The sequence below is a fragment of the Dermacentor andersoni genome, chromosome 1 (genome assembly GCF_023375885.2).
Source record: "Dermacentor andersoni chromosome 1, qqDerAnde1_hic_scaffold, whole genome shotgun sequence".
Lineage (NCBI taxonomy): Eukaryota > Metazoa > Arthropoda > Arachnida > Ixodida > Ixodidae > Dermacentor > Dermacentor andersoni.
This window is the reverse complement of record NC_092814.1, coordinates 344,682,454-344,709,316: the sequence shown is the minus strand read 5'-3', so window position 1 is coordinate 344,709,316 and position 26,863 is coordinate 344,682,454. Positions and strand designations below refer to the sequence as shown.

General features: G+C 45.2%; 1 protein-coding gene across 1 annotated transcript in view; it reads right to left on the bottom strand.

Annotated features, from left to right (window-relative positions):
• Positions 1 to 26,863, bottom strand: part of LOC126516547 (tachykinin-like peptides receptor 86C) — a 370,138-nt gene that overhangs the window by 234,131 nt on the left and 109,144 nt on the right. The window contains exon 2 of the mRNA XM_055063916.2: positions 2,508 to 2,723. Within this exon, the coding sequence (XP_054919891.1) occupies positions 2,508 to 2,723 (216 nt within the window). The remainder of the gene's footprint in view (positions 1 to 2,507; positions 2,724 to 26,863) is intronic.

The following is a 26,863-nucleotide window of genomic DNA, read 5'->3' as shown; positions in this document are numbered from 1 at the left end:
GCGTACGTGTGGTACAATTCATTACAGCAAGCAAAGCTGTCAACCTGAGGTCTTATACGCCTGTCACACGGGCAAATTTGAGCTGCCTGTGTGCACCAGTCTGTGCGATTGGAACACGAACACGCTTAGACATCTTTCGCCACCTGGCGTCCAAAGTCTGACGCAAATTGAAAGTGTGCAGATTATATGAGTAATGACTTTCAGAAAAGGTAATAAAACTAGAACACTGCAACAGTTTGAACGAGTTCGTATGTATATAGAGGTAAGCCTTGTGTGAATGCATAGTCAAAACACGCACGCACACACACACACACACACACACACACACACACACACACGCACGCACACACACACACACACACACACGCACGCACGCACACACACACACGCACGCACGCACGCACACACACTCGCACGCACACACACACACACACTCGCACGCACACACACACACACACACACACACACACACACACACAAACGCGCGCGCGCGCATGCCCATAACTTATATCGAGCCTTTTGTTAAGCGTTGGTGGTGAATACCAGCGTGTATTAGTGAGTACTAGGAAGGCTACCGAGCGGTTGGAGAGGCAGCATGCGCATACGTACGCAGCGCCTTTCGAGTTCATTCTATCCGCAAGCAGCGTTTACCTCCTCATTGCTGTGCAGCCGCGGATGCACGAAAGCGAGCTTTCTGTATTTTTTTTCTTTACCGCGCACGACCGGCAACGCCGCTGTCGCGGATCGATAATCTATGCTATGAGCGTCCCCTTGGAAGCGGGTTGGTGGGTTGCGCCACCAAGCCTTTGTTCTTATTTTGCCTAATGTCCTACCTATATTTTTTTGAGAAAACACAGAAACACAGAGAACTCCCACCATCGAGCTTTTAGAACCACTACTGAGCGCTCTGTTTTCTACGCCTCAGTTGATTGTGCTTTCCCTACTTTTCTGCCACCTAAGCTCAAATGGGCTCTTACTAATCTCTACTGCGGACATGTTTACTTTCCCCCTGCTATCCCTGAACCCAAGGACTTCAAGGAGGCCAGAGAAGCCTAAGCTGGCAGCTAGGTAGATATCTTCACATTCTGATAAGGCATGTTCCATCGTTCGTCTCTCTTTACCGCAGCAAGCACGTGGTCCTTAATCCTTGATGCCGTCGTGGTGCTGCGAGGAACCCAGCGATGCGCGCGGCGCGCGTCCTCCACTGTGATTGGTTGGCCTATTCGGCAAAGCAACAGCCAAGCCGCAGCTCCCTACAGCCATGAAACCCAGCGAGGTTCGCAGAGAAAAGTTTGGCTTTTAAAAACGGCATTTTAACGCGATAGCCTCGGGGGCCCCGTGTCGCAGAAAATCCGGTGTCGGCGTCGGCAGAGTTGTCCGTGAGCAAAAATTGCCGTATTTATTTAGGCATATATGTATATGACGTGCCTTGCTATATGACACGCGGTATATGCGGGCTATATTGCCACACCATTATATCCCTAAAATTGCTTGTACCTTGTCTTACATTCTTGACAAAGTTATTCCTCGGCATGTTGAGAATGACCGCACACAAGCAAATGTCATGCGAGAAAACACCGGCTGCGCATGCCTTTTATGTGAAGCCTTCTCAGACTTAAATATTAAACGTGCGAAACAATAACAGTAACCAAAAACTGATATTTTGTTGTTTTTTTTTGTCGGCGAGGCAGTGCACTATCTTCGGGACCGACCCAGGCAAGAGGCCGCGTTTTTGCGACAAAGCTCGCCTTCATGCATAACGTTCGCCGCCAGCGCTTTCTGGCAAACATTACGGTTACTTAAGCTACAGTTGCCGGGAAGCGTGATAAGCAGTCATGGATATTTGAACGCTATCACGTTCCACTCTTAAAGGCGAAGCTTAAACATCCTCCAAGCTTGTTATTTGCAATTATTGACTACGGAGAAAGATCGCATGGAGTGTTCATTTAATTGATAGTGTAGTAAAATCTGTAGAGTGTCCTGACGCGCTGGCTTGCACGCGGAAAACGATTAAAGATGTTATATTTCGGTAGTTGGTGCAAGCGCCCATCGCTGAATAGTGCGGTTGTGCTAGGAGTCATTTGCTCGAATTCTGCAGTCGGGCAATTTTATTATTGACGGATATTTAACAAAGTTAACGTATTCATATATAAATATACCATTATATTCGTGACACCACGGTGACTAGTGGTCCCAGTGGCACATAGCAGCCACATTTTTTAGGCTGCAGTATCTCGGGGATCGGCCTCCGGTAAGAGACTAGAGACATATACGATACAGAAAACTCGTGCTAAATCGCTAGAAAAGGCTTTATGTAATAACAACTGGCCAATGGGTGCCCTGCTTTCTTCGAATATATATGAGTGCAAGCACATTCAAATTTCATGAGCCAGGAAATTTCGGCGCCTAGAATCTCCATATAATGCCACCGTGTATGTTTCATTTTATAAGCCTACCGTTCATCGCATAGGCTTAATTAAGGTGGAACAGTTCGAGCCTGTACTCACATGTAGTCGTCGTAGGATGCGTACGGCGGACCGTCGGGCCAGACGAGGATGCACACTGTGCGCACGCTGCCGTCGGCGTAGCGGTACGAGAGCGTGCGCGAGTACAGCAGCGGTGGCAGAGAAAGGAGCGCCGAGCAGCCCCAGAGCGCCCCGATGATGGTCACCGAACGCCACCGGGACAAGCGACCGCACAGCGGATGCACGATAGCGAAGTACCTGCGCCAAACACGAAAGAAGATAGGTTTGCACAGTTGGTCGAAAACAACAGTTAGCTGTTCACATGATCTAGAAAAACGAACGCAGCAATGCAACTGAAGCCTGCGACGACGGCGAATATTTACTACGAGCATGTTACTCGCCCCGGTGAACGTAACTTTTAGCAAGAGCTAGGGTTGTTTGCAAGTTTCAAACTGAATGGCGACCCCGACTGACAGTGCTCGTATTGCACCTTTCAAAGGGAAGCTTTATTCGAGAACACTCACGATGGTGGTTCAGCACAATGCGTTGGCGGGCTAGTTGGTGCGAATCCATCATTACTTTCTTGAGCGCCTTGTCCCGTCGTCTCTCTTGTGTCCGTTGTTTTGCGCTAAACAAAGTAATTATGAACGTTCGCGAAGTTTGCTGACCGTGATTGCTGCTACTGCTGCCTTGCCGAGTAGCTCACACACAGGACAGCACTCAAATAACGGATCGAACTCCACATAGGCGCTCTTCGCGGAGCAGTTCGCTCTAGAGAAACGAGATGGCACTTTCGGCGGCGCGCCACACATTGCCTCAGCCAAAGCGCACGAATCATTGCTGCTTCTGCCCTGCTATTGTGCGATCAGCTGTCGGAAAAGCGCCGAGGTGTTCGCTAACGCACTGTCATCCATTTCCGCTACAAAATTTGGAACGTTAAAAGAAAGACGTCTGCAGTACTTGGCTGCAAAAATAGAGGCTGTTATATTAATTCATGGAATTGATCTGAGTGACCAATTACACGGACCACTGCTACACAAGGACGGCGTGTGTTGCCTGCCCTTCGCAATGCGCGGCCTTCTTCGAGGATAAGAAAATTCACCAATCTGCCAACGTTGTATCGGTAACTTCAAATGAAAGGGCTTCAACTCCGGAGCATCGACAAGAGTGAGCACTGCTCATTACCCAGTGACTAAGGGAGTAGTACCACTTCCTGGCATAATAAATTGATCTCACGCTATCTACACACATTCACACCTATTCACACGCAAACTTACGCACACTATATCACCAACATATTAGGAATAACTAAATGTACGCACTCTCGAATCAATGCGCCGAAGCATGTGTGACGACGACTACACCGACTACACACGAATGTTCGAAGCTGAACGTTACGTGACAGTCCACAGCAGTAAGGGAGTGACTAGCCATAATACATTTTTGCCACAAGCTTTTACAAAGTACAGATAATCAACGTGCTAAACCTTGTGCGCAGCAAGAATAAATCTATCGCAACTGACCACACTCGCGAGTGAGTGTGCTGACCATACCGAGAAACCTTACTGAGTCAGAAAAATGAGAAGCGGCCGTTTCAAAGTGTTAGACAAATAAAGAACGAAAAGTAAAACACACTGATGATATAATTCATAAGCGGAAAGTTTGGATAGATTGAAATACATTTCTAGCCCCGCTACAATTAGAAGTACTATATAGGCTGCTCACACCGTTTGGGCGATGCTTAATGATCTCGGAAAATGCTTACACGTTGTCTGAAGCTGCGGCCAAAGCTTCGTGTGGTTCACGCAGTCACCGTCTACGGCACCCCCCGGAACAGAAGTTTGCTGAGCCACACCGGGCGTCATGCATATCATAGTAAACACGGATGCAGCTGAGGCAGACAATAGACGCGTCACCGCGTGATAAAACATGACGGCACCCACAGGACTGCCGTGAAAAGAGTCTATAGACAGCCCTACAGCACCCGGTAAAGACGTGTGGGCGGCCGGCTCCGTTCTCTAAGGAATTATAGAATGAAACAAAAAACGGTACCCAAAAATTCTCACGGCGACAAATATTCGCGTTCGCGAGCATAATTTCAATAATGAAGCGACGCTTCTATGCCTTCTGCCGCAGGGATTGACACGTCTGCTCGGTTGCTTTCTCGCCAAGTAAGATGGGTCGACCGTGGAGACAGTGCAGTAGTAAATTGAGCCGAACGCGGAGATGACGTAGTCAAAACTGGGCCAACCCCGGAGAGTTTGTAGTCTCTGGCCGCGAGGGTCACGTGGTTTTGGTGTTCCCCTCGTCTTGCCGGGTAGGCACGTAATCGCTATGCTGGAAATCATGGTGCAGAGAATGAAAACGGTCATAGCATTCAGCTAGCCACTTCAAATGAGCTTCGCTTCACAAAGAGTCGAACATGTGCATTAGATCAGCATTTGTTTGTTTGTTTGTTTTTCGTCAAAGTGCATGCGTCATAAAACTCGAACGAACAAACAGCAATGACCTTTCAATTGTTACTGCGTCAAAGTGCAACCGATTTGGAGCAGGGTGGAGCCTAGCCGCTGCAAATTTTGTATTCCCTCCATCATGCCGCGGAGATTATTGAGGTATGTAGAAACTGGTGGCGGTGACCGCGAGAGGCCAAGTGATACCAGTTAAAAGCTGAGGACTTTTGATCTGCTTAGTGCTTGCGTATGACTGTGACGGGCTACAGAGCGCCATTAAAATGTCAAACAACCCGAGAGTCATGAGTTAGCTGCCATATCTAAACATTCTTAAGCAATGGCTCGTCGTAACAACAGGAAGACACAAACAAAAATGAACGAACCTGCAACGCTAAATAAGTATGACGCCTTCTGTCATTTGTATACCCTGTCATCCGTTTCCCTGAAGCTATATTTTATTGAAAGCTTAATATACTACTATTTCCTATACATAATTTGTTTGCACTTTTCTTGTGTGCAATTTTGTTGTAGATCTTCCACTCTCCAATATTTGACATTGCATCTTATGTTATTCTGAAATGTTATTTCGCCATTGCGTGCGGGCATAAATTGTGTCGACATGCCGCCCTTGCATAACATATGCAAGTATTTGTCTTCCAGGCCCCAGATGTATTCAGCTACTTTTTTGAAGCTTTTTGTCTAGGCTCGATGTCCTAATTGACTGGGACAAACAGAGGGCTCACTCATGCCAAAATACCAACAGCCTCTTGTTTACACTGGGCAGTCGATTAAGAATACAATTCAAGTATAATCAGAAGCAATGGTAACATCAGTGCAGAAGCAACAATAACAGGATGTGTAAAAGCTGAAGCCCAGTTTGGGCAAGCAAAGTAGTATCCAGCATACTTGTTTGCAGCTGCGTTTTACTCATTACACAATAAGTCGACGGCATCATGCGTCATTATCTTTCAAGCGCCAGGCATTCACGGAAACAGAGATGCGCTAAGAAGACAAAGATGAAAACCAGCGGAAGAAAGGCATGAAATAGAAACAAGGAATACACAGAACGATGCTAGACTCCCAGCCAACCTTCTTATAGCCATAGATCCCAAAGTCTCGCCAAGTCCATTCTCCAGCACAAATCTACATTACAACCACCACAAGTTATACACATTATAACTCAAATTTGTTATGACATTCAAGGTGCGCCATAAGAACACTCCTTTTCAGTTATGTGATGGTACACTCATGCATAGGTAATTATACTTCTTAATCTGAAAGGCTTCAAAAATTTATGTTCTAGTTCCCGTTTGGCTGCGGCCAAAAATTGCTATAGAGCTGTATAGAGGAGCACAACCACATCTACAGCAATGATGGGCTAATTCACCACCTTTTCCTGAGGCTACCTTGTTGTTGCGTTCCCTCAGCCTCTGCTAATACACATCCCGGTTTAGCCAATATACACCTTTCCGCAAGTCACGGGTATTTTATAGGTATCACTTCCGAGGCGCAGTTAACAAATTTGTTTTTATGATTAGTCGAGCAGCCGAAGGCGCTTTCGCAATGTGCCGAAATGCGCGAATACAAAGTAGACAACTATGACGGCGTCGAAAACACAATGTTCACACCTCGCCGTTCAACCATCGCCTTTAAACAGTGTGACACTTTATCCATCGCCGCCATCGCCGGAGACCATATAATCCAGACACATGTAGCTGTCGACTCTCTCAGAGCGCACATTCGCCATCTGTCAAGGATCCCCGACCATAATTTGGCCTCCCTACCAGCCGAGAGACCTCAAGCGACCTTTTCACGAGTGATCAGCGCTCATCAAGAGTGCATACCGACATCTTTTACACCGGGGGCGAAGCCTTCAACTCCCCTGAGGTGGCTGCGACAGCCGCAGGTGAATTTTGCTGTTCCTGGAATTACAAAAAAGTCCAATCATCCAGCGCGGGCTCTGAAGCAACTTACGCTCCTATTACTACACCAGACGTATCATGACCACATTCATATATATACCGATGGTTCGACCTCACTTACCAGCTCAACTGCCGCGTTCGTCGTTCCAGCTAGGCAGGTTATAGTTAGATTCAAATTGTCACACATGAATACATCTACGTCGGCAGAACTTGCAGCTCTCCATGCCGCCATGACGTACATCACCGAACAGCCAACAGAGCAAAGGTTAGCATTTTGTGATTCTAAGAGAGCTCTTAACAGTATAAAATCTGTGTTACATCCCAGAACTTACGAGCAGATGATATCTGACATCAGGGAAGTGCACCACCAAGCTCTGGAAAGAGGATACCACATTATATTTCAATGGATTCCTGCTCACTGTAGCATCGTCGGAAACAACCTAGATGACAAGGCTGCCCGGTGCGCCCAGAAAGATACCAAGACGCGTCCAACACCTTTGGCGATGTCGGACGCTGCCAGGGAACTTCGCCTACTTGCACGCAAGAAGTGACAAGATCTCTGGATTTCAAGTGTCTTCAATTGCAAATTACGCAAACTGGACCCCACGCTACGGCTACAACTACCATCTAGCCTTTCCTGCGGCGAAACAACCTTGCTGTGCCGGTTGTGGCTGGGAGTGGCGTTCACGAACGCATACTCCTACCGTATGGGAATGGCCGAGAGCCCCATGTGCGACTCCTGGGGGTGCGAGGAAACCATCGAGCACCTATTGTGTACCTACCCTCGCTACGATGTCCAACGCCTCTCTCTTCGGGCAACTTTACACTGACTATACTCGAGACCATTCACCGAGTCAAAGATACTCGGACCGTGGCCACACCCGTCACTGGCTCGAAAAGCGATTCGTGCACTAGTGCAGTACTTGAAGTGCACCGGTTTAAGATACCGTTTATAGTGTCCTTGTGTAGGGTGTCCCTCCTACACGTACTCAGTGCTTACTCTCTCCCTTTCTTCCTCTTTCTATTCCTCTTCCCCTACCTCCAGTGTAGGGTAGCAAACCGGATGCTGTTCTGGTTGACCTCCCTGTTTTTCCTATCCTTGTTTTCTCTCTTGTATCCTAATAGGAAACTACATGCACCTTCTTGTCGCACTTCTGTTCCTTCGCTTTTTTTTTTTTGGTGAAACGTGGCCTTCATTTGCTTAACAAGAGCTTTCTTTGAGTCTCCGTTTGTTGTTGTGCAACCAATGCGGTTCTTTGCCTGGCTTTCATCTTAGTTGCCTATGTGCCAACTCGCCGAGCATTCGCAGCTAGGAAGACGAATCAACTGAATGCGCCAGCACAGGGAGGGACACCGAATATGGCTAATCAGTTCTGCGGAATCCCGCAAGCTGCAGGAAGTACCATGAAAGGGAATAATGCACAGCTGCTGGTTCGTTCATTCCACGAACGGATGCTTTACTCAAGCGTCGAGCAGGTACCACCGAGCTACGCGAACACTTCTGGCTGCTAAAAGGGCGCCAATCTGTGAAATCGGCTCTGAGAGGCTGCCTGATTTGCAGAAGACGCAAGCTCACACCAGAGTCTACACCCCTAGCACCATTGCGACGAGATTGGATTTCAGAAGCGAGTCCATATACAGTTGTCGAGGTTGACTTCTGCGTATCACTTTATTTCAACACACAAGATTCACCCCATAGTCTAACATCGCCATCTTCTAATATGCAGTAATGCGTGCTCCTTGTCTTGAGCTCACAGCTGAAAAAACAGCCACCAGCTTCCTCGCCACCTTTCGGCGTTTCATCTCTCGTCGTGGCATTTCTTCGACCATTTATTCGGACAACGCCCTTGTCTTTCATCCCTGCGCTGGACAGGTCGGAAATGATCCCGCATCCAGGTGGGCAGATTTCTGCAGCGCACACCGCATCCAATGGAAGTTCTGCATCGAGCGAGCGCCTTTGTGAGGAGCGTAGTGGGAACGGCTGGTCCGCATCACCAATGACACATTGAAGCGCGCCCTAGTTCGCAATTCCCTACCGTTTCAAGAGATAACAACTGTTCTGTGTGAGGTAGAAGCGAACATCAATACCCGTCCCTCAACTGTTAAACGCTCACAAGTTATCTATTGTAAATACAAACTCAAGATTTCTTGAAAACAGTGTTCATTGTCCGAAGAACATAATACCAAAAGTTTCCTAATTTTATGCAAACTAAAAATTATTAGGGTTGAAATACATTTCCCTGTGGGCCTTTGGCACACCCCTACTTCTGGTGCAATTTCTAAAAGCATACCCGGCGCGAAGGTGAACGTTGCATGTCGAGCAAACAATGTTTGACCTCATGTCGTTCTGCTTACTTGAGCAGCACCATCAGCGTTTGAAGATTGCTGTTCCTCTAGGAAAATCTGGCATGGCTGACAGCCGGACTTCACCTGGTACACAAAATTTTTCCTGTCACCTTGGAAGACCTTCAGGGTGCGTGCGTTGCTGCTCTTTTTCTTCCACTATATCCGTTCAGAAACTGTCTGGCTGGCACGGTTTGTTTCACAATAATGTGAAATACATCCCCAAACAATGCCTCAAATATCATCAGGAGCATGAGGTTGAGTGCCAGCTTTGAAGAGGCTAGCGGCTTTGGGTCAGACTTTCGTATGTCCTTTGTATGTGGCTGTGACAGGGCAGACCAGCCATCAAAGGACTTTCCTAACGTTCTTTGTCATCTTCTCAGTTGTCGCTCAAATCTATATCAGAGGGGCTGACGCCTTGCTTTGTAGTCGCTAAGTCATTGTCTGTTGCATCACAATTGAGCGAGTAATTATAGGCAATGGTTCGTCCTCGTTACCATATTCCTCGGTGTTAGAAAAGTGGTTTGGATCGTCAGTTAAAGTACTAATCCAGAGCCTCTACAAAGGCCAAGCGCGTTTCCATATAGAGAAACAGAAAATCGCACTTCGAGGAATTACCATCGTGGAAGGCTCGTAGGGAATTATATTCCCACTCCTTAGTTGCAACTAAAACATACAAAAATTTACTTCGTCATTACGTTAGGCTCTAAAAGTGAGCCAAACAATAGCTCAACATTTAAAGCATTCAAGAAATGCATTAACGAACATTTCTCATAGGGGCAGATACATTCATTCACGAGTTATTGCAGTGGTTAAAAACGCGCGCGACAAACGCGGGCATAGAGAGAAAAATGCCGGTAGCACTCATGGGAACTGTAGCGCCGCGTAGTTGGTTGCGTAGGAGTCTCTAAGTGTTTTCCCTGTTGATTCTCAAGCGTTACTCCAGATATTTCCACAGTCTCATGGTGGAATAATTGAGTGTTTTGGAGATAAAGGCTTTGTAAAATGGTGGGAAATATGTTCCCTACGTGTGTTTAAGGGTTAACACATTTCTCTGTAGACCCTGACGAGCTATGTCCATGCGCTAACGCCTTCGCACTTCTTACTTCACAAATGTATAATGTGCTTGCCTCAAGAGCTGGCTACCAGGCTACCCCATTCAACAAGCATCGATCTGCGACGTCGACATACATCGACAAGCTTTCACAGACCATCTCTCGAAACGCTTGCGCGAAGAGTACTTGCTGCATCTGCGCTCTGCACACGAGGCGACACCTGAGCAGCCACCACCACTTCCCGTTGGAGGCGTCGTCCTGGTGCACGACGACGATTCTCCGCTTATCCCGGATGACTGAACTGCTTTCTGGTCGCGACGGCATCGCTCGAGCGTGCTGCCTGAGGCTGGCGTCCGGCTTTGTGATAAGGAATCCCGTTAAAAAGATTTACTTTTTTTGAAACCGGCAGCTTTTAGCGATTTTGGCGGCCGCGGAAGCGCGTTCCAAATAAAAAAGGTGCGCCGGACAGCGTCCACGGGCGCTGCTTGCGCATTTGCTGCCAGACGACGAACGAGTCAGACGTCCGGTTCCGCCTTGTTTAGCAATAAATGTGTTGCAATAGAAAAGTATAAAATGAAAAGAATAACTGATCGGTAGATGTGGTTTCGCAAAAAACGCGTTGTGGTAGCGGTTAGGTTCAGTTTATACGATCGCGTTGAAGAGATCGGGGGCGCCGAGACGAGTTCTTGCAATGGCACCAAAGAAACGTAAGCTTCATGAAACAGAGAAGTGGCGTATAGGAACGCTGAACGACAACGGGAATATCGTAGTCGAAAGACAAAACAACAAGAATAGCGACAGGAACTAGGAGATGATCAACAGCAAGAAGAGCAAAGGAGGTGTTCAGAAGCGGATCGCAAACGACGTTATGGTGCGAGGCTCGATACAAAAATTCTGCAGAAATCGTAAGAATCGTCAAATATTGCGTAAGCATTTTATGGTTCCGGAAAAAGCGTTAGGTAGAGATTCACAAGCTAGGAACATCAGTAAGCAAAAGCCAAGTAACAGCCAACCCAAAGAATGATTACGCATTAGTAGACAATTCCGAATATTTTTGTAACATTCCTTGTACATTAATTTCTTTAGAGCGATTACAGAGGCGCAGTTAAAACGCACTGCGAGAGCTTGCGCGAGCGAGGAATGCGTGGATAACACAGGCCCGCTCTGCTACGTCGAGGCGTGCCTGTGACGTGGTGTCGCAGCCAATGGGAATTTAGGTGCCATTTTTCGCTTGTCCAGACGACAGACGCCGGATTTTTCGCTCAATGGACCATTTGATGCGCTTGCACTAAAATGTATTTTTACGAGCCAAAGCCACATATGATTATGAGGAACGCCGTAGTAGGGGACCCCCATAAATTTTGACTACCTGAGGTTCTTTTGCGGTCATCCAATGCACGGTACACGAGCGTTTTTGCACTCCACCCCCATCAAAACGCGGCTGCCGTGGCCTGGATATGTCAAGCCTACACCCTCGGGTTTGGTGAAGCTATATAGCACATTTTGCTCTTTGTTCGCACTTCTTAATTGGTCTGCTTTTGCCCTTACTGTGTCTACGTTTGCCGGTTTCTTCTTGACCAATTTAACTCTTTCTCTCTTCTGGATCCTAGCCCTCAATAACCTATCATCACTGCACTTTACTCTACCTAAACCTGCTACATCCTGCACTATGCTGGGATCAGCAGAAAGTATGAAATCAATTTCATTTTTTTTCCCCATTGGCGCTTTTGCGGGTCCAATTTTTGTTCCAACGCTTCCTGAAAAAGGCGTTCATTATTCGCAGCTTATTCCTTTCCGGGAATTCCACCAGCATATCTCCTCGAATATTCCTAGAATCCACGCCGTAGTTGCCAATTGCTTGTTCACCAGCTTGCTTCCCCCCCTCTCCCCTTATGAATTGACGTCGTCAATGGCTACAGTATATTGAGTTTGCACTTTTCTCATCGTTAATTCAACGTCTTCATAAAACGGTTCTATTTCTTCATCATCGTGACTGGAGGTTGGAGCGTATGTTCGTGCTACTTTTATTCTATACCTCTGATTCAGCGTTATTACGACTACTGCTACCCTTTCCCTAATGCTGTAGAATTCGTCAATGTTGCTCGCTATGTTCTTATGGATTAGGAATCCTATTACGAACTGCTTCTTAACTGTTAGTGCTCTATGGCAGAAGATGTGACCATTTTTCAGCACTGTATAAGCCTCACAATTTCTTCTAACATCACTAAGGCCAATGATATCCCAAACAATGCCTGATAATTCCTCAAAGAGTCCTGCTAGGCTCGATTCACTCGAGAGGGTTCGGGTGTTAAACGTTGCAAGTGTCAGTTCCCATTGGCAACCTGTCCGGGTCCAGAGATTCTTAGCACCCTCTGCTGCGTTACAGGCCTGACCGCCGCCTTGGTCAGGTGCTCCGCAGCTGCTGGGGACTGAAGGCTAGTGGTTATGCAATCTTAGAACAGAGAGATGAAGATGACATAGAGGCAATGAATGAAACCGTAACTAGGCTGGCTTCAGAAGCAGCAATTGAAGTGGAGGTAAGCTCTCCCACGTAACAAATGACCTAATAAAGAAACGACGAAGAATGAAAGTGTCCAACTCCAGAGATCTGATAGAATTCGCGGAACTGTCAAATCTGATCAAAAGGACAAAATAAGGGATATTCCAAATTATAACATTAGAAAAACTGAGGAAAAAAGCAGTAAACGGTGGACGCAGCATGAAATTAGTGAGGAGGAAACTTGGCACCGAACAAACCAAGATGTATGCAATGAAAGATAAACTGGGCAATATCATCTGCAATCTCCAAGGTATGGTAAAAGCAGCGGAAGAATTCTATACTGACCTGCACAGTACCCAAAGTAGCCACGATACATCCATTCGAACTAGTAATAAACAGGTTACAGAGGCTCCGTCTATAACTAGTGATGAAGTTAGTAGGGCCTTGCAAGGCATGAAACAGGGAAAAAGTGGCAGGAGAAGATGGAATACCAGTCGATTTATTCAAGGATGGAGGAGACATAATGCTTGAAAAACTGGCGGCCCTTTACACGAACTGTCTATCAATTTCAAGGGTCCCAGAGAATTGGAAGAGTTCCCACATTGTCTAATCAAGGAGTACAGGACGCTTACATAAATATCTTCGAAAGTATTTACAGAGATTCCACAGCTACCTTAATTCTCCACATGTTGGAAGATTGTATAAAGGAAGGGGTCAGACAAATAGACACAATCTCTCAACTGCGTGCTTCACTGCGTGCTTCACTGCGTGCTTCACTGCGTGCTTCACTGCGTGCTTCACTGCGTGCTTGGTAGAAGTATTCAAGCTATTAAACTGGGAAGGCTTAGGAGTAAGGATCCAGGGCGAATATCTCAGCAACCTTCGGCTTGCCGATGACATTGTTCTATTCAGCAACAATGCAGACGAGTTACAAAAATGATTGAGGACCTTAACAGAGAGAGTGTAAGAGGGGGGTTGAAGATTACTATCCAGAACAGAAGATAATGATCCATAGTCGGGCAAGGAAACAAGAGTTCAGGATCGCTAGTCGGCCTGTAGAGTCTGTGAAGGAGTACGTTTACCTAGGTCAATTACTCACAGGGCACCCTGATCATGAAAACAAAATTTACAGAACAATAAAAATGGGTTGGACTGCATACGGCAGACATTGTCAGATCCTGACTAGAAGCTTACCACTACATTAAAAAGGAAGGTGTACAATGAGTGCATTCTACGGGTGCTAACATATGGAGCGGAAACTTGGAGACTGACAAAGAGGCTCGAAAACAAGTTAAAGACCGCGCAAAGAGCGATGGAACTAAAAATGTTAGGCGTAAAGTATAGAGAACGGAAGATCAAAGCTCATTTGGAAAAGCGTGCTCTCAAAAAAAAAGAAAGAAAAGAGAAAAGAAAAGAAAAAAATCATTTTTAGGTGAAAATAAAAACCAAGTAATGAACTTTTACCAAAAAATAAAATGAAGCACTGAAAACGTTGAGCCCTACTTATTACGAATATCCACAGACTTTTCTCCGTATGCGTAGCGTTTTGCATTACTTATAAATGTTGGCACTGTGCACCGTGAAAATAGTATAGATCGGTGAATATCAATGAAAAACAATAATAATAAAGGGTACGCGAGAACTACAATCAAGAGAGCTTTTCATTCCGACTTCATTTCTTACCGCAGCAACTTTATAAGATGTTCATCCAACCATACAATATTACAAAAAACAAGAGACAAAGAAACCTAACATAATTGTTAACTTTGTGTATATATATATATATATATATATATATGAGCAGCTATATTAATAATAATAATAAAACAGGAGAGCGTAAGTAATACCTTTCTTCGAATACAGCTCAATTTCAATGGCGAAATGAGGATGGTTGACAGCTGCAAAATAGACATGATCTCAATAATTATGTGGATAAATTTCAGTTTGACACGAAAACAAATACAGTACACATAAAAGGCTCCTGATAGTTCCATGTCTTGATTAACGTCTCCTCGTGGCTGAAGATAACCTTAGCGTAAAAGACCACGTGATGCCTTATGTACCTTACTCCGCGTCTTACTTTTATTCTTATTTCGTTATATACAACAATGTGCGCCTGGTCGGCCTGTTAAGAACTGGACCTCTCCTCGCGCACATATTGGAGGCCGAGTGTTCTGGCCAGAAAGGTGTGGCGGATAATAGCTGGTGACTTTCCTCGTTGAAATGCATGCGGACCTCAGTGGAGGCAGCCCATTATAGGCGTCGCAAGAATCGGCGTAAAATATTGGTTGAAAGGGCCGGAACAAAGATTCTTTAACTAAAACCTTAACTTAACCACACGATCAATAGCCATACTCTAACAACCAAAGCCTGTGTAGAACGTTAAAATGAAACCTGAAGTACTTATCCACCGTTGAAATACAAGTTTTGTGAGTCTCACAACGGTGTTATATGCACGTTGCTTTCAATAATACTTTGCACACACGCACACGCATGCATGCATATATATATATATATATATATATATATATATATATATATATATATATATATATATATATATATAAGTTGGAGAATATTACGTCTTTCGGACAGGAATAGTAAGATTTATTTTCCCATCGAATCGGGTAATTGGTGCCAAGCCTTAAAATCTCTACGTGTGCGCTACGAGAATGCAACCAACCTAGCATCGCTCTCGGTCCTCTCGAGTAACTCAAGGTACATTGATTATGAAGTTAGAATATTATTACCAATAAATAATTAGCCAACATTTAAGGTACTGCTTTAGACACAAAATATGCAATGGATAAGTTGTAGAGCTCAGTGAGAAATATTTAAATAATTCATTTCGGCATTCTGGAGTAAGGACGCTGCCGACCTCTGACGGTTACACCGTCAGCTCATTTCTGTAAGTAAAGCCTATTCCTCGTCCTTCGTTACGTTGGCACAGAACTGTGGTTTTAATTTTTCCGGGCTGCAAAGAAAGCGCGCGAGATTTTCTTTTTTTGTAAATTAAAAGGTGGCCAGAGACACGCGCCGCGACATTGTTACCCTCAGACATGAAGCATTTTTTCATGCGTTTTCATTCATGTGCGTTCGTTCTGAGCTGTGATACGGAATACTCACTTTGTTATGCGCAGTGCTGGGTGCTGTTACGCGCAACGTAAGGATGCTGTTGATAGGAAATTTTTGTATCCTTGTATTGATCGTTTATTCCCAGGGCCTGACACTCAGGCCGGCAGTATGTATCAAATAAAATAAATAAATAAAAATGAATGACACCTACTAGCGATGGATGCTTCACCATCGCCCCGCAGGAATGCTGGCACTTTGCAGTGCTAGCGTTCCAGTGCTGCTGCACGCAGATTGAACGCATAAATCAAGCAAAAATTACAGATTATGGCGACACCTGTCGTCTCCGATGCCATCCACCGCCAGTCCTCGCTGCACTTTACGTGGTCTGCGAACCAGCAAAGCTTGCAGAGCTTTAAGAGTTGGTAGGTGCTATTTATCTCCTGTCTCATTTTGCTTCATTGCATCGATAGACAAGATATCCGGGCAAAAGTTGTAGCCGATACCGTCGTCTTGAATTCATCTCTGTGGCCTAAGGCCTGTTCATGCTTGGTCTCCCTGCTTAGTCGATCATTAGTTGACAGCATGTTAAGGGCACTATGTCGCTACCATCAAGAAACCAATGCCCTGTTTCATACTTAGCGTGCAATTTTGTGGAAGTTACGCAACAGGTTGGCTAATGAAAATATATAACTGTAGGGCTTTCGTGGTCCTGGTTGCGTATAAGAGAGTTTGTTCCTTCTTAACGTTTAAAGCTTTTCTTAATATCTTACAGTGCCTAATAAAATAATGAACAAATTCGCATTATTGCTGGTAAAGAAACACAACTGAGTTATTTCTTGGCGCGAACGCAGCTCTTGCAAGATGTCTTGCTAGCCTCCACAGCGTTACACGTTATGTATGAAACGGAGCATTGTCATATGGTACTTTTGAAATCTCGCGCACTTTATTACAGCCCCAGAAAACTTAAACCACGGAAGCTATGTCCACGGAAAGAATTTATTTAGATATTTCTCAATGGGCCTCTACAACATCTCTATTAGAAATCATGCGTTTAAGTGAATGCCTATTAAAGTTATTTAATTAGTTACTGGGAATTGATGAATGAAGTTTGTAGTAAAAACTTTCTTCGAATAGCTCGACACGAGCGCGAACAAATACTTAGTTGGTTGCATTCTGGAGCGCACACTTATATCCCTTGAGGCTTGGCACATTTTGGCTGTACTGACCTATAACGACGGCTATTTGACGGACTTGCGCAATGTTGCAGAAAGACTCTACCCGAAGTGTATAAAAGAGCTGTCGACACGTCTGTAAAACCATTCTTGCCAAAAGCCGCTCCCTGGCGGAAGCGTCGAAGATAAATGTTTGCCCCCATGAACTTCTTCTTTCACACACACACACACACACACACACACACACACACACACACACACACACACACACACACACACATATATATATATATATATATTGAACATTTGCACCCAGAACCTGCAATGTTCTCAACCTCGAATTAATCTACGTCTAAGGCTAATGTCGCATTATTTCTTTATGCATTCATTTGGTTTAATGTAGGAAAGTTAGGCGGATAATGCGAGATGGCGACGTATTCGAGGGCTCCGGGTCAGTTTTGATCATCTGGGGTTCACGTTCCAGCGGGTCTCAGAGGAAGACAGGATATAGCAACACATCACAAACACTCTTATCGTAGTCCGAATCGCTCTGCGTTATCACCAAATAAGTTATACACTAAACTGTATGTAACCTCGTTTGCTTACATAAACAAGGAGGTTCTTTTTTGTAACTCCGTTGGTTTTACCCAAGTTTGAACCAACTTACCAAAATAAGCGTTTTACGCACCGTACGCGAACGGTTTTTCCTTTCAACGCATCCGCAACACAGTAGCCGTGGCCGGGAATGGAAATTGCGATCTCTTGCGCAGAAGGCAGAAACCATAGTCACTAAACGACTTCGGTGCGTAAATTCTCTATACGATTGCTGCTTTAAGATACGCCACACAACAGAGCGCAATGTTCCTTGGAAAAACGGTAACGGCCACAGGAAGAGTGCGAAATTTATCGAGCTACGTGATAGGATGAAACGCAAATAAAGATCTCAGCAATGAGCATTTAGGTTGCTGCTTTTTCTCCTTCTCGTTTCTTCTGTCATCCTGGGAATTTTCGTTTCCTCAAACGGCGGCGTCCAATTCAACAGTAACGCAGAAAAGTAAGCGATGGCCCACACCTCAGACCATCCGAGTTCGTTTCAATATCACACAGCCATTGGTGAGGTATCACTCTCATGGGAGCGACTGAGCTAAAAATATCATAAAATACAAATGGAAAGCATCGCTGTTCGTAACGATGAGACTCAGAAACCCGAGGATAGGTCGGACGACAGCGTCTCGCTTTTGCACGCTGGACGACCACAAAGGTTCTCCCCTTGTACATTTCCACTTTTTGTCCGCTATAAGGGCCGATTGCAATGCGCCTCGAGTGTCAAGCACCACGCCCGGTTGAATTCCCAGAAAACGGACGCGCGCGCTGCACCGGCGAATGAAAAAAAAAAAAAAAATGCTGGACCGCGCCGACTTCCAAGGGAGACTGTTGCGCCGTCTGTGTTAGTTTTTCTCCTTGGGTTTTGTGCGTGGTGCTCCGTCCTGCTATTGCACGAGTAGTTGTAGAAAAAGAAAAAAAAAACAATAAGAAGTCGAATCTGCCATCGAGGACGTGCTAGTGCTTCGCGATAAAGTGGAAAGTCTAGGTGAAAGTGGGTGACGACGTTTTGCCGCTCCAACGTGCGATGCCAAAGGGAACGATCGAGTGGGACTGTTTTTACGTTGCTTTGCACGCATAGTAATAACGGCGCTCATTAAGGAACGTGCGATCGCGTACGTTGCATTTGAAGTGTGCGCGAGCTTTATATACCTCGGGCTATCAGAAAATGCTGCGAGGCGGCGACCTCTTCTGCCCCGTTTTTGAAGCTTTGATGTGAATGACATTTGTTGTGCGCCGTAAGGTACAGTAAGAGTAGGCATGCGGCTGAAGGCGAGGGATGCGTGTAGGAAATCTCGTGGTTTTTCTAACAATAATTTGTCTCCGCTTCCGCGGTGTGTTGCTAATAGTTTGTCTCTTCTACTTTTCGGGTTACTGACTGCATACACAGAACATTGGGTGTGTCTATGTGTTTCAAGGGTAGCTGGCACTATTATACCGATAAAATTTATTATACCGGCGTAGTTTATTTCTCCTGATATTTAGAATTTGCATTAATTAGAAATCTTTATATCTTTACAGTCATTTAGACGTGTCTTTATAACAACAATTTAGTACGCTTTGACTGGAATGATAGTTAGCAGATAAGTATGCAAATACTCCGAAGTTACTTTTCCCTAACAAAGCGCTCATCTACCGCGGTGGCCTCGTGTCTGTGGCGTCCTGCGGGTGAGCAGAAGGTCGCGGGGTTCGATTCCCTGTCGCATTGGCCGCATTCAAATGGTGGTGGTAAGCGAAAGGTGCTCTTGTATTTAGGTGCATGGTGAAAACTCCCAGGTGTTGAAAACTTAAGCTGAGCCCATACTTTGGCGCCTCTCATGGACAACGTTGCTTTGTAACGTCAAACTCGATGGTTAGATTTTTTCTTGAATCTGGCGTTGAGTTCATTTTATTACTATGTGAACTCGAAAAAAACCAAGAAAGCTGCTAAACAACCACTGTGACGGTTGACACAACACGAGCGATGAAGCGTGCGACTGCATAAGAATAATCTGAGCGGCATAGCAACATCAACTTTTATTTATTTATTTATTTATTTATTTATTACATACCTGCTTCACCCTAGCGGAGTTGAGTTCATTTTATTACTATGTGAACTCGAAAAAAACCAAGAAAGCTGCTAAACAACCACTGTGACGGTTGACACAACACGAGCGATGAAGCGTGCGACTGCATAAGAATAATCTGAGCGGCATAGCAACATCATCTTTTATTTATTTATTTATTTATTTATTTATTTATTTATTTATTTATTTATTACATACCTGCTTCACCCTAGCGGAGTTGAGTTCATTTTATTACTATGTGAACTCGAAAAAAACCAGGAAAGCTGCTAAACAACCACTGTGACGGTTGACACAACACGAGCGATGAAGCGTGCGACTGCATAAGAATAATCTGAGCGGCATAGCAACATCAACTTTTATTTATTTATTTATTTATTTATTTATTTATTTATTTATTTATTTATTACATACCTGCTTCACCCTAGCGGAGTTGAGTTCATTTTATTACTATGTGAACTCGAAAAAAACCAAGAAAGCTGCTAAACAACCACTGTGACGGTTGACACAACACGAGCGATGAAGCGTGCGACTGCATAAGAATAATCTGAGCGGCATAGCAACATCAACTTTTATTTATTTATTTATTTATTTATTTATTTATTTATTTATTTATTTATTTATTACATACCTGCTTCACCCTAGCGGCGATACAGCGGGGCAGTACATATGAAAAAGCAATACGAACCAATAATCTCATGGCATTAAAACGCCATGAATTAAGGTCGCCATTGTTTTCAATACTAACAATATCAGGCTAAAAAGCAAGATCTGTAGTTCTGAAGGTTGTTCCGTCATTCGCTTTTATGAATGGGTAGAACCCGTGCGAATTTTCAACTACCAGGTAAAGAACTTTGAACTAAGCCCTTTCGAAATCACCGAGAAAAGTAAACGCATAGAATCCCTGCACACTTCTTATTCTGCCTCGCCATTGTCTCGAGTATGGTTGCGTCTTACGGCTGGATGAAACCAACGTTCTTTGACACTGAAACCAAACGTGGCAAACTAGCGTATGCAATCATCGTTGCCTCGTTAGGTGAGTGCATCAAAGGCATGCCTGCGAGCCCCGTTCCTGGACCCTGTGCTGAAAAGCGCAGATAATAGTGGGCGTAATGAGCACGTTTCCTTCCACGCCATTGACGCACGCGTAAAACATATGCAACGAAACCAAGGGCCCTATAACGTAAAACTTTTTCAATCTGTTTTCATTCCAATCTCCTGACGTCGTATTTACGCAACGACCGACGCAAGCTTCGCGCGGTAACCCGCAGCGTTGATTGACAAGCCCAATCAAACGCGCTCGTCGTTTACAGGCGGTCACTTTCTTTTCAAAGCGAATAGCATTGCCTACATTGAGCAGATTTTCTTATAGAATTAGCTGAAAAGAGGCGAGGAGTATGCTCAAGTGGAGAGGGGTTAGATACGGTTGAGCCAGCACAGTGAAAGTAGATAACCGGCTGAAGAGGGCGGTGCCTGCGTCTGGGATTGATCCACTACCGCTTACTTAGCTTGCGGTGGCCGATAGAAAATCGTGGTGGCGTGCAACGGAACGTTATAAATGCCGCCAGAATGGCTCCTCAGCAACGAATAGTTGGCAAAGTGATCTTGTATACGTGCCGGAAGGGCTGGATAGGGTTATACTGCCACGGAAAAATGTTTATTACACGCAAAAAAAAAAAAAAAAATCTGTGCTCCCCGGCCGCTTCGAGTAGCTAGTTCCAGAGCAACCGGCGGGCAGCCATCTTTTATTCCGTTCTGAACGGGGCAGTGTCCGGCTATTCAGAACAAAAAATCGTTTTGTTCAGCATAGTGATGCGTCTTTAACGCATACGCGTTACTTTGGCACAGTGAATTTTCGCGCTTTTGTGACGCCGCGTGACAGATAGACGAAGTGGGCGCAGCCCGGAAACGTTTCATCAATGGCAGAATATTATGGCGAAAAAGGCGTCGAATCAGAAATGATTATTTTCCTTTCGTTCGGTCTAATCATGCATAACCACTGTGCACATATCATATCAGATGGGGTGTTTTGGCGGTTTTCGTGACGTCGCGTTAGAGACGGGCGACGCGGGTGTGGCCCAAACATTGTTTGACCAATCATGGAGGACTGATTACAGAATTGAAATAGAAAAGTTTGGAATAGCTTTACGTTATAGGCGTACCTATATTTAACAAAGCCGAAGGGGCTGGAGAAGGATTTGCTTAAATTGAAAGCTTAGATAAATCAAACAGACTCATCCATTAAGCGAATACCAAATTTGCGCACTTGTGCGCACTTATATAATTCGACAGTGAGAACATAGGGCCCGTCTTGCGTTTCTCCACGAAACTAAAAACCATACCATTAACATTAATAGCAGCCGTCGCTTGACCTTAAAGCAGGCATGACGTATGTCCCAAAACATTGTTGAAAGGACAGACAACCGCTCGGAACATGAATCGAGATGACGCCACTGATGGAATGATTCCCTATTGTAGTGGCTAAAACGAGTCACGTGTTTCTCATTGAACGTGGATTTATATTTTCGATACATCACTAAAAGTCGCGAAAAATGACCTTTGCCACCCACGCGGCAAAAACATGAAGCTGCATAAGAGGCCCACCACGTGACCGTCTGCTAGCATATGTGGCTCCTGGTCTTATTAGTATTGAAATGCAGCATATTTTTTATTATTATCAGTTGTTCTTGACTTACAATGTGCAGATAAGCCTTTGTTTGTAGTGAGCAGAAAAGTGGCGCTGCCTTCGCCTTGGCTTTCGATGACTTGGCGTGGCTCGTCTATAGACACAACAACGACGACGGCAGCCAGCCAGCCATGACGTAGGCATGTGGGAAAAAACGCGGTACAAATATAAGAAATGATTGCGCAACAACGCGAACTCATTGCGCCAGCTTTTTATTTCCAAAAGTGGTTGAAAAGGTGAAAATGTGGGTGGTTAAGCACAGTTACACTCACTCCTGTGGAAACAGGACGCTGGGCGGCTTTCACAATTTGCGAGGCGGGCTATCGATATCGCTCTCACTTGTCAGCCTTCCTGGAGGAGTGACTCTTACTTCTTTAGAGGCTGCTCAGATCGAAAAATTCTGCTTACCAAATATCCAAGCGCTTATGGAAGTAACCGCTGCAGATGTAAACATTGTCGAGGGTGAGCTTTTTGTTGCGCCATAAAAAACTAGGTCCTTAAAAATAGGCTGTAAGTCCCTTTCATTTGAGTGAGACATAGAGGTCACTTCGTTGTTCAAAGTTTTCGGTGCATTAATTCTTTTACAGTGAAGCTGTATATGGCTAGGGTTCCCGTGTATTTTGTTCTCTATGAACAAGAACTATCATCTTCAATGCTTCATACCCCCGTAAGCATTCATGCTCCCGTAAGCAAGCAAAAAATACGATGGCTCATAGCCGCGTAAAGGGAAGAAAACAGTGCTTAAATTCTTTCTAATCACGCATACAACATATAAAACAGCATGTAGAAAAGTGTCACCATCAATCGATCAAACCCCGTTAAGCAAGCAAAAAATGCAATGACCCATAGTCCCGTAAGGTTGATGGCCACTCACTTTGCTTGAATTAGCTGTGATGACACTACCCCTGTTGTCGTGATTCAATATGCATACGTCGGTACCGAAAATGGAACGATTTATGCGTTCTGTGTTGCAGACATATCCCTCGCGAAGCCACGCCAGTCCGACCCGGCCGACCACCCAGCGGCGTACGTGCATCGATTTGACATTGTCAAAGAATGTTATTGGGGTTGCGAGTGAAATAATGTCCACCCATCAGGACAATAAATGAGTTCGTCTGTGGTCCGCCCCCTCACTTCGCCCCAACCTGGAGGGATTTAGACAACAAATACCCGCTCGTGTCATGCCACGAAATCACTTCAAATCATAGGTTAGGACGTAGAAATTTTCCTCCTCCTCACCTAAAGCTAAAAAAGCACAGGCCGTCACTTACAGACAGTTGCAAACTAGAACATACATCACATCAACGGCACTAAGCAAGATCAGTCCACACCTTTCTACTGAATGCCCACACTGCGGCCACGAATACAACTTCGAACACATGCTCTGGCTATGCCCTGCCTACGCGCCTACGCGGGCACAGACTTTCCTGACCAGTCATCCTGGGACTCGGCGCTCAGAAGCACAGAGCTCATCGCTCAGCTCAAGGCTGTCCAGAGGGCCCGGGCCGTCACCGAAGGACCCTGTCTACAGACCCCGACCTCGGTGGAGCCGATAGATTGATTCAATTCTTTCTCCTCAGGACCTAAATAAAGTTCGCACTCACTCACTCACTCATAGCCGCGTAACGCAGAGGCTACAAGCACTCAGCAGAGTGAAGCAAACAGTGCTGAAATACTTTCTAATCACGCATACAACATATAGAACAGCATGTCGAAAATTGTCATTATCAATGGCTCATACCTCATTAAGCAAGCAAAATATGCAATGACTCATAGTCCCGTAAAGTTGATGGCTACTTACTTTGCGTGAATTAGCTGCGATGACACTAGCCCTGTTGTCGTGATTCAACGTGCATGCGTCGTTACCGAAAAGGGAGCGATTTATGCGTTACGTGTTGCAGACATATCCCTTGCGATACCACGCTGGTCGGGCCCGACCGACCACCCAGTGGCGTACATGCATCGGTTTGACCTTATCAAAGAATGTGATTGTGGTTTTGAGTGAAATAATGACCCCCCATCGAGACAATAAAGGAGTTCGTACCATTGTTGAAAATTATGGGTCACCTCCGTGTCGTGTGCTAAACAGTTTCGCTGGTCAACCACCTTGACACTGTGAAAAGGCTCATGATTTTTTTATGGTTACTTTTTTACAGGGTTTTGTTGTGCGCAGAGTTCGGTGGGACTCCCATGGCGCGGGCTTCTTCCTCAGGACACTTCGCCCCTCAAGAAACACCTAGGTCGGGCAGGGACACGCATGGACTTATTTGGTTAACCTGGGGGTAACCAGTGCCTGCGTGGGTTTCAACCCACGACCTATACCGCAGCCGAGGTGGACTCTATTATGCGGCCACGGCTGCGGTCGGCAATGGGCTCCATGAACACCAGTGGGAGAATCGAAGTTGATGTTCACGATAAACGCCAACTCGCTCAATTTTATTTCTTTTGCGTTAATTTCGCTCATAACAAAGTGAGGATGCTTCCATCACTGATTAGTTTCTTCACAATAGAAATGTATCTTAGAGCAGAAAGGGCGAAAGGGCGGCGAATACTGCCACATTGCCACTTCCTTTGGTGTATAGGCAGCAATGCTCAGCCTTCCTGCGCTTCAAACACAGCCTAAGCAGGGATAAAAACAGCAGGTGAATGGCAGAGACCTTAGACGGAATGATTGTCCATTTCGCTACTCTGCAGAGAGGCATCCGTAGGGTCAGAAAAATGATGATAAAAGACGATAAGATAAAAAATATATCCGCATGCTCTACCTCCTCAATTTTTTCCCGATGCACACTAGCGTTTTAAAGGCGTTCACACCGACGTCGGCTCAGACGACTGTCCAAGAATTTTGGTTTCCGTAAGTGGAACGTCGGTAATCCTGCCGAGTGTGGCGCTGAAGACTTTCCTTTGTGCATTGAAACGATGACAATCGCAAAGCAGGTGCGCTATAGGCTATTTGCACCCACTAGCTTCACATTCTGAACTACACTGGGCATTCTGATGACGTAGGAGCAGGTGTTTGTAATAAGCTACTCCAAGTCATAGGCGACAAATCTGAAAAGAAAACTAACGACACGGCCCTCACCAACTGACAGCGTTTATTGTTGGTGAAGAACAGTTGCAACACGGTACGCTATAAATGGCACCAGACGAAGCGCTGACTGCAAAATTGGGCCCGGATCCTAAACAAAAAAAGTAATTATAGTTCCTACAATAGAACTTTACGTAAGAGCATATTTCAGTCAATCATGACATTGGACATATCAAGAGCGAAAGCGGCTAGCCAGTGGCGAACAGCACTCACGCAGGTAAATTTTAAGAATTGGACCGCTTAACTGACAGCGTTTCCCGTGTTTTACCAGTTCCGCATCCTCGCGCCTGTTTTTCGAAGCTTTCTTTGGTTACCCTCCCACATTCGGCGTGGCTCTGCTGCCGCTGGGTCAGTCTCCGTCTCACGGAATATATATATATATATATATATATATATATATATATATATATATATATATATATATATATATATATATATATATATATATATATAGGACCGCTACATGTGTGCCGAATGCAAGTAGAAGTGAAAGGGCAAAAATAACCTGTGCATATTGACCGAGAAAATAACGTACCAGTAAGCACACCTGTGCTTGGCGTAACGACAACAGCAAAAATCCTACAAAAAACCTGTATGTATAATATCGCCTCAGTGGTACCTTTAGAGCAAAACGACCTGATTAATGACATAGCGCATTACACATTTTCTACTTATTATTTGATTAACTCGATTTTATTTGATTTAGCCACTTGGTATGTGTCACGAGATGTGTGCCCATTATTGGGCAATCCTCCTGGATTGGTAGGTGCCAGTGCGCCAATAGCTACCACATTGATAAAGGTAGCTAGATATCTGTAGCACTACTCCGTGCAGGCATCTGTTAAAAATTTAATTATGGGGTTTTACGTGCCAAAACCACTTTCTGATTATGAGGCACGCCGGAGTGGAGGACTCCGGAAATTTCGAACACCTGGGGTTCTTTAACGTGCGCCTAAATCTAAGTACACGGGCGTTTTCGCATTTCGCTCCCATCGAAATGCGGCCGCCATGGCCGGGATTCGATCCCGCGACCTCGTGCTCAGCAGCCTAACACCACTGCCACTGAGCAACCAGGGCGTGTCAGGCATCTGTCGTCGCCATTGTTTAATCGTACGCACATTTTTATTCGACGATGCCGCATTCGTCCTCGTGGCATTGCTGCGTAGACATCACACACTGTGCATCCGCCTTAACCTCGCTTCTGCATTTCGACATAGCTTGGGAGCAGTGTATAGTGCACAAACAAAAACTGCAGGAGAGCAAAGTTGTGACCTCTTAGATGGTTAAGCACAAGCATTGCATTGAACTATATGTGTCCAATAGGAAAAAAGATAAACACAGTTTTACGCATGGCTCGCAGTTGTAGAGCACTTATCTAACCGCTTCGCTCCACATATAGATTCTGGCATGCGCGTTGGTTCCGCATAGCTTGTGTTACATC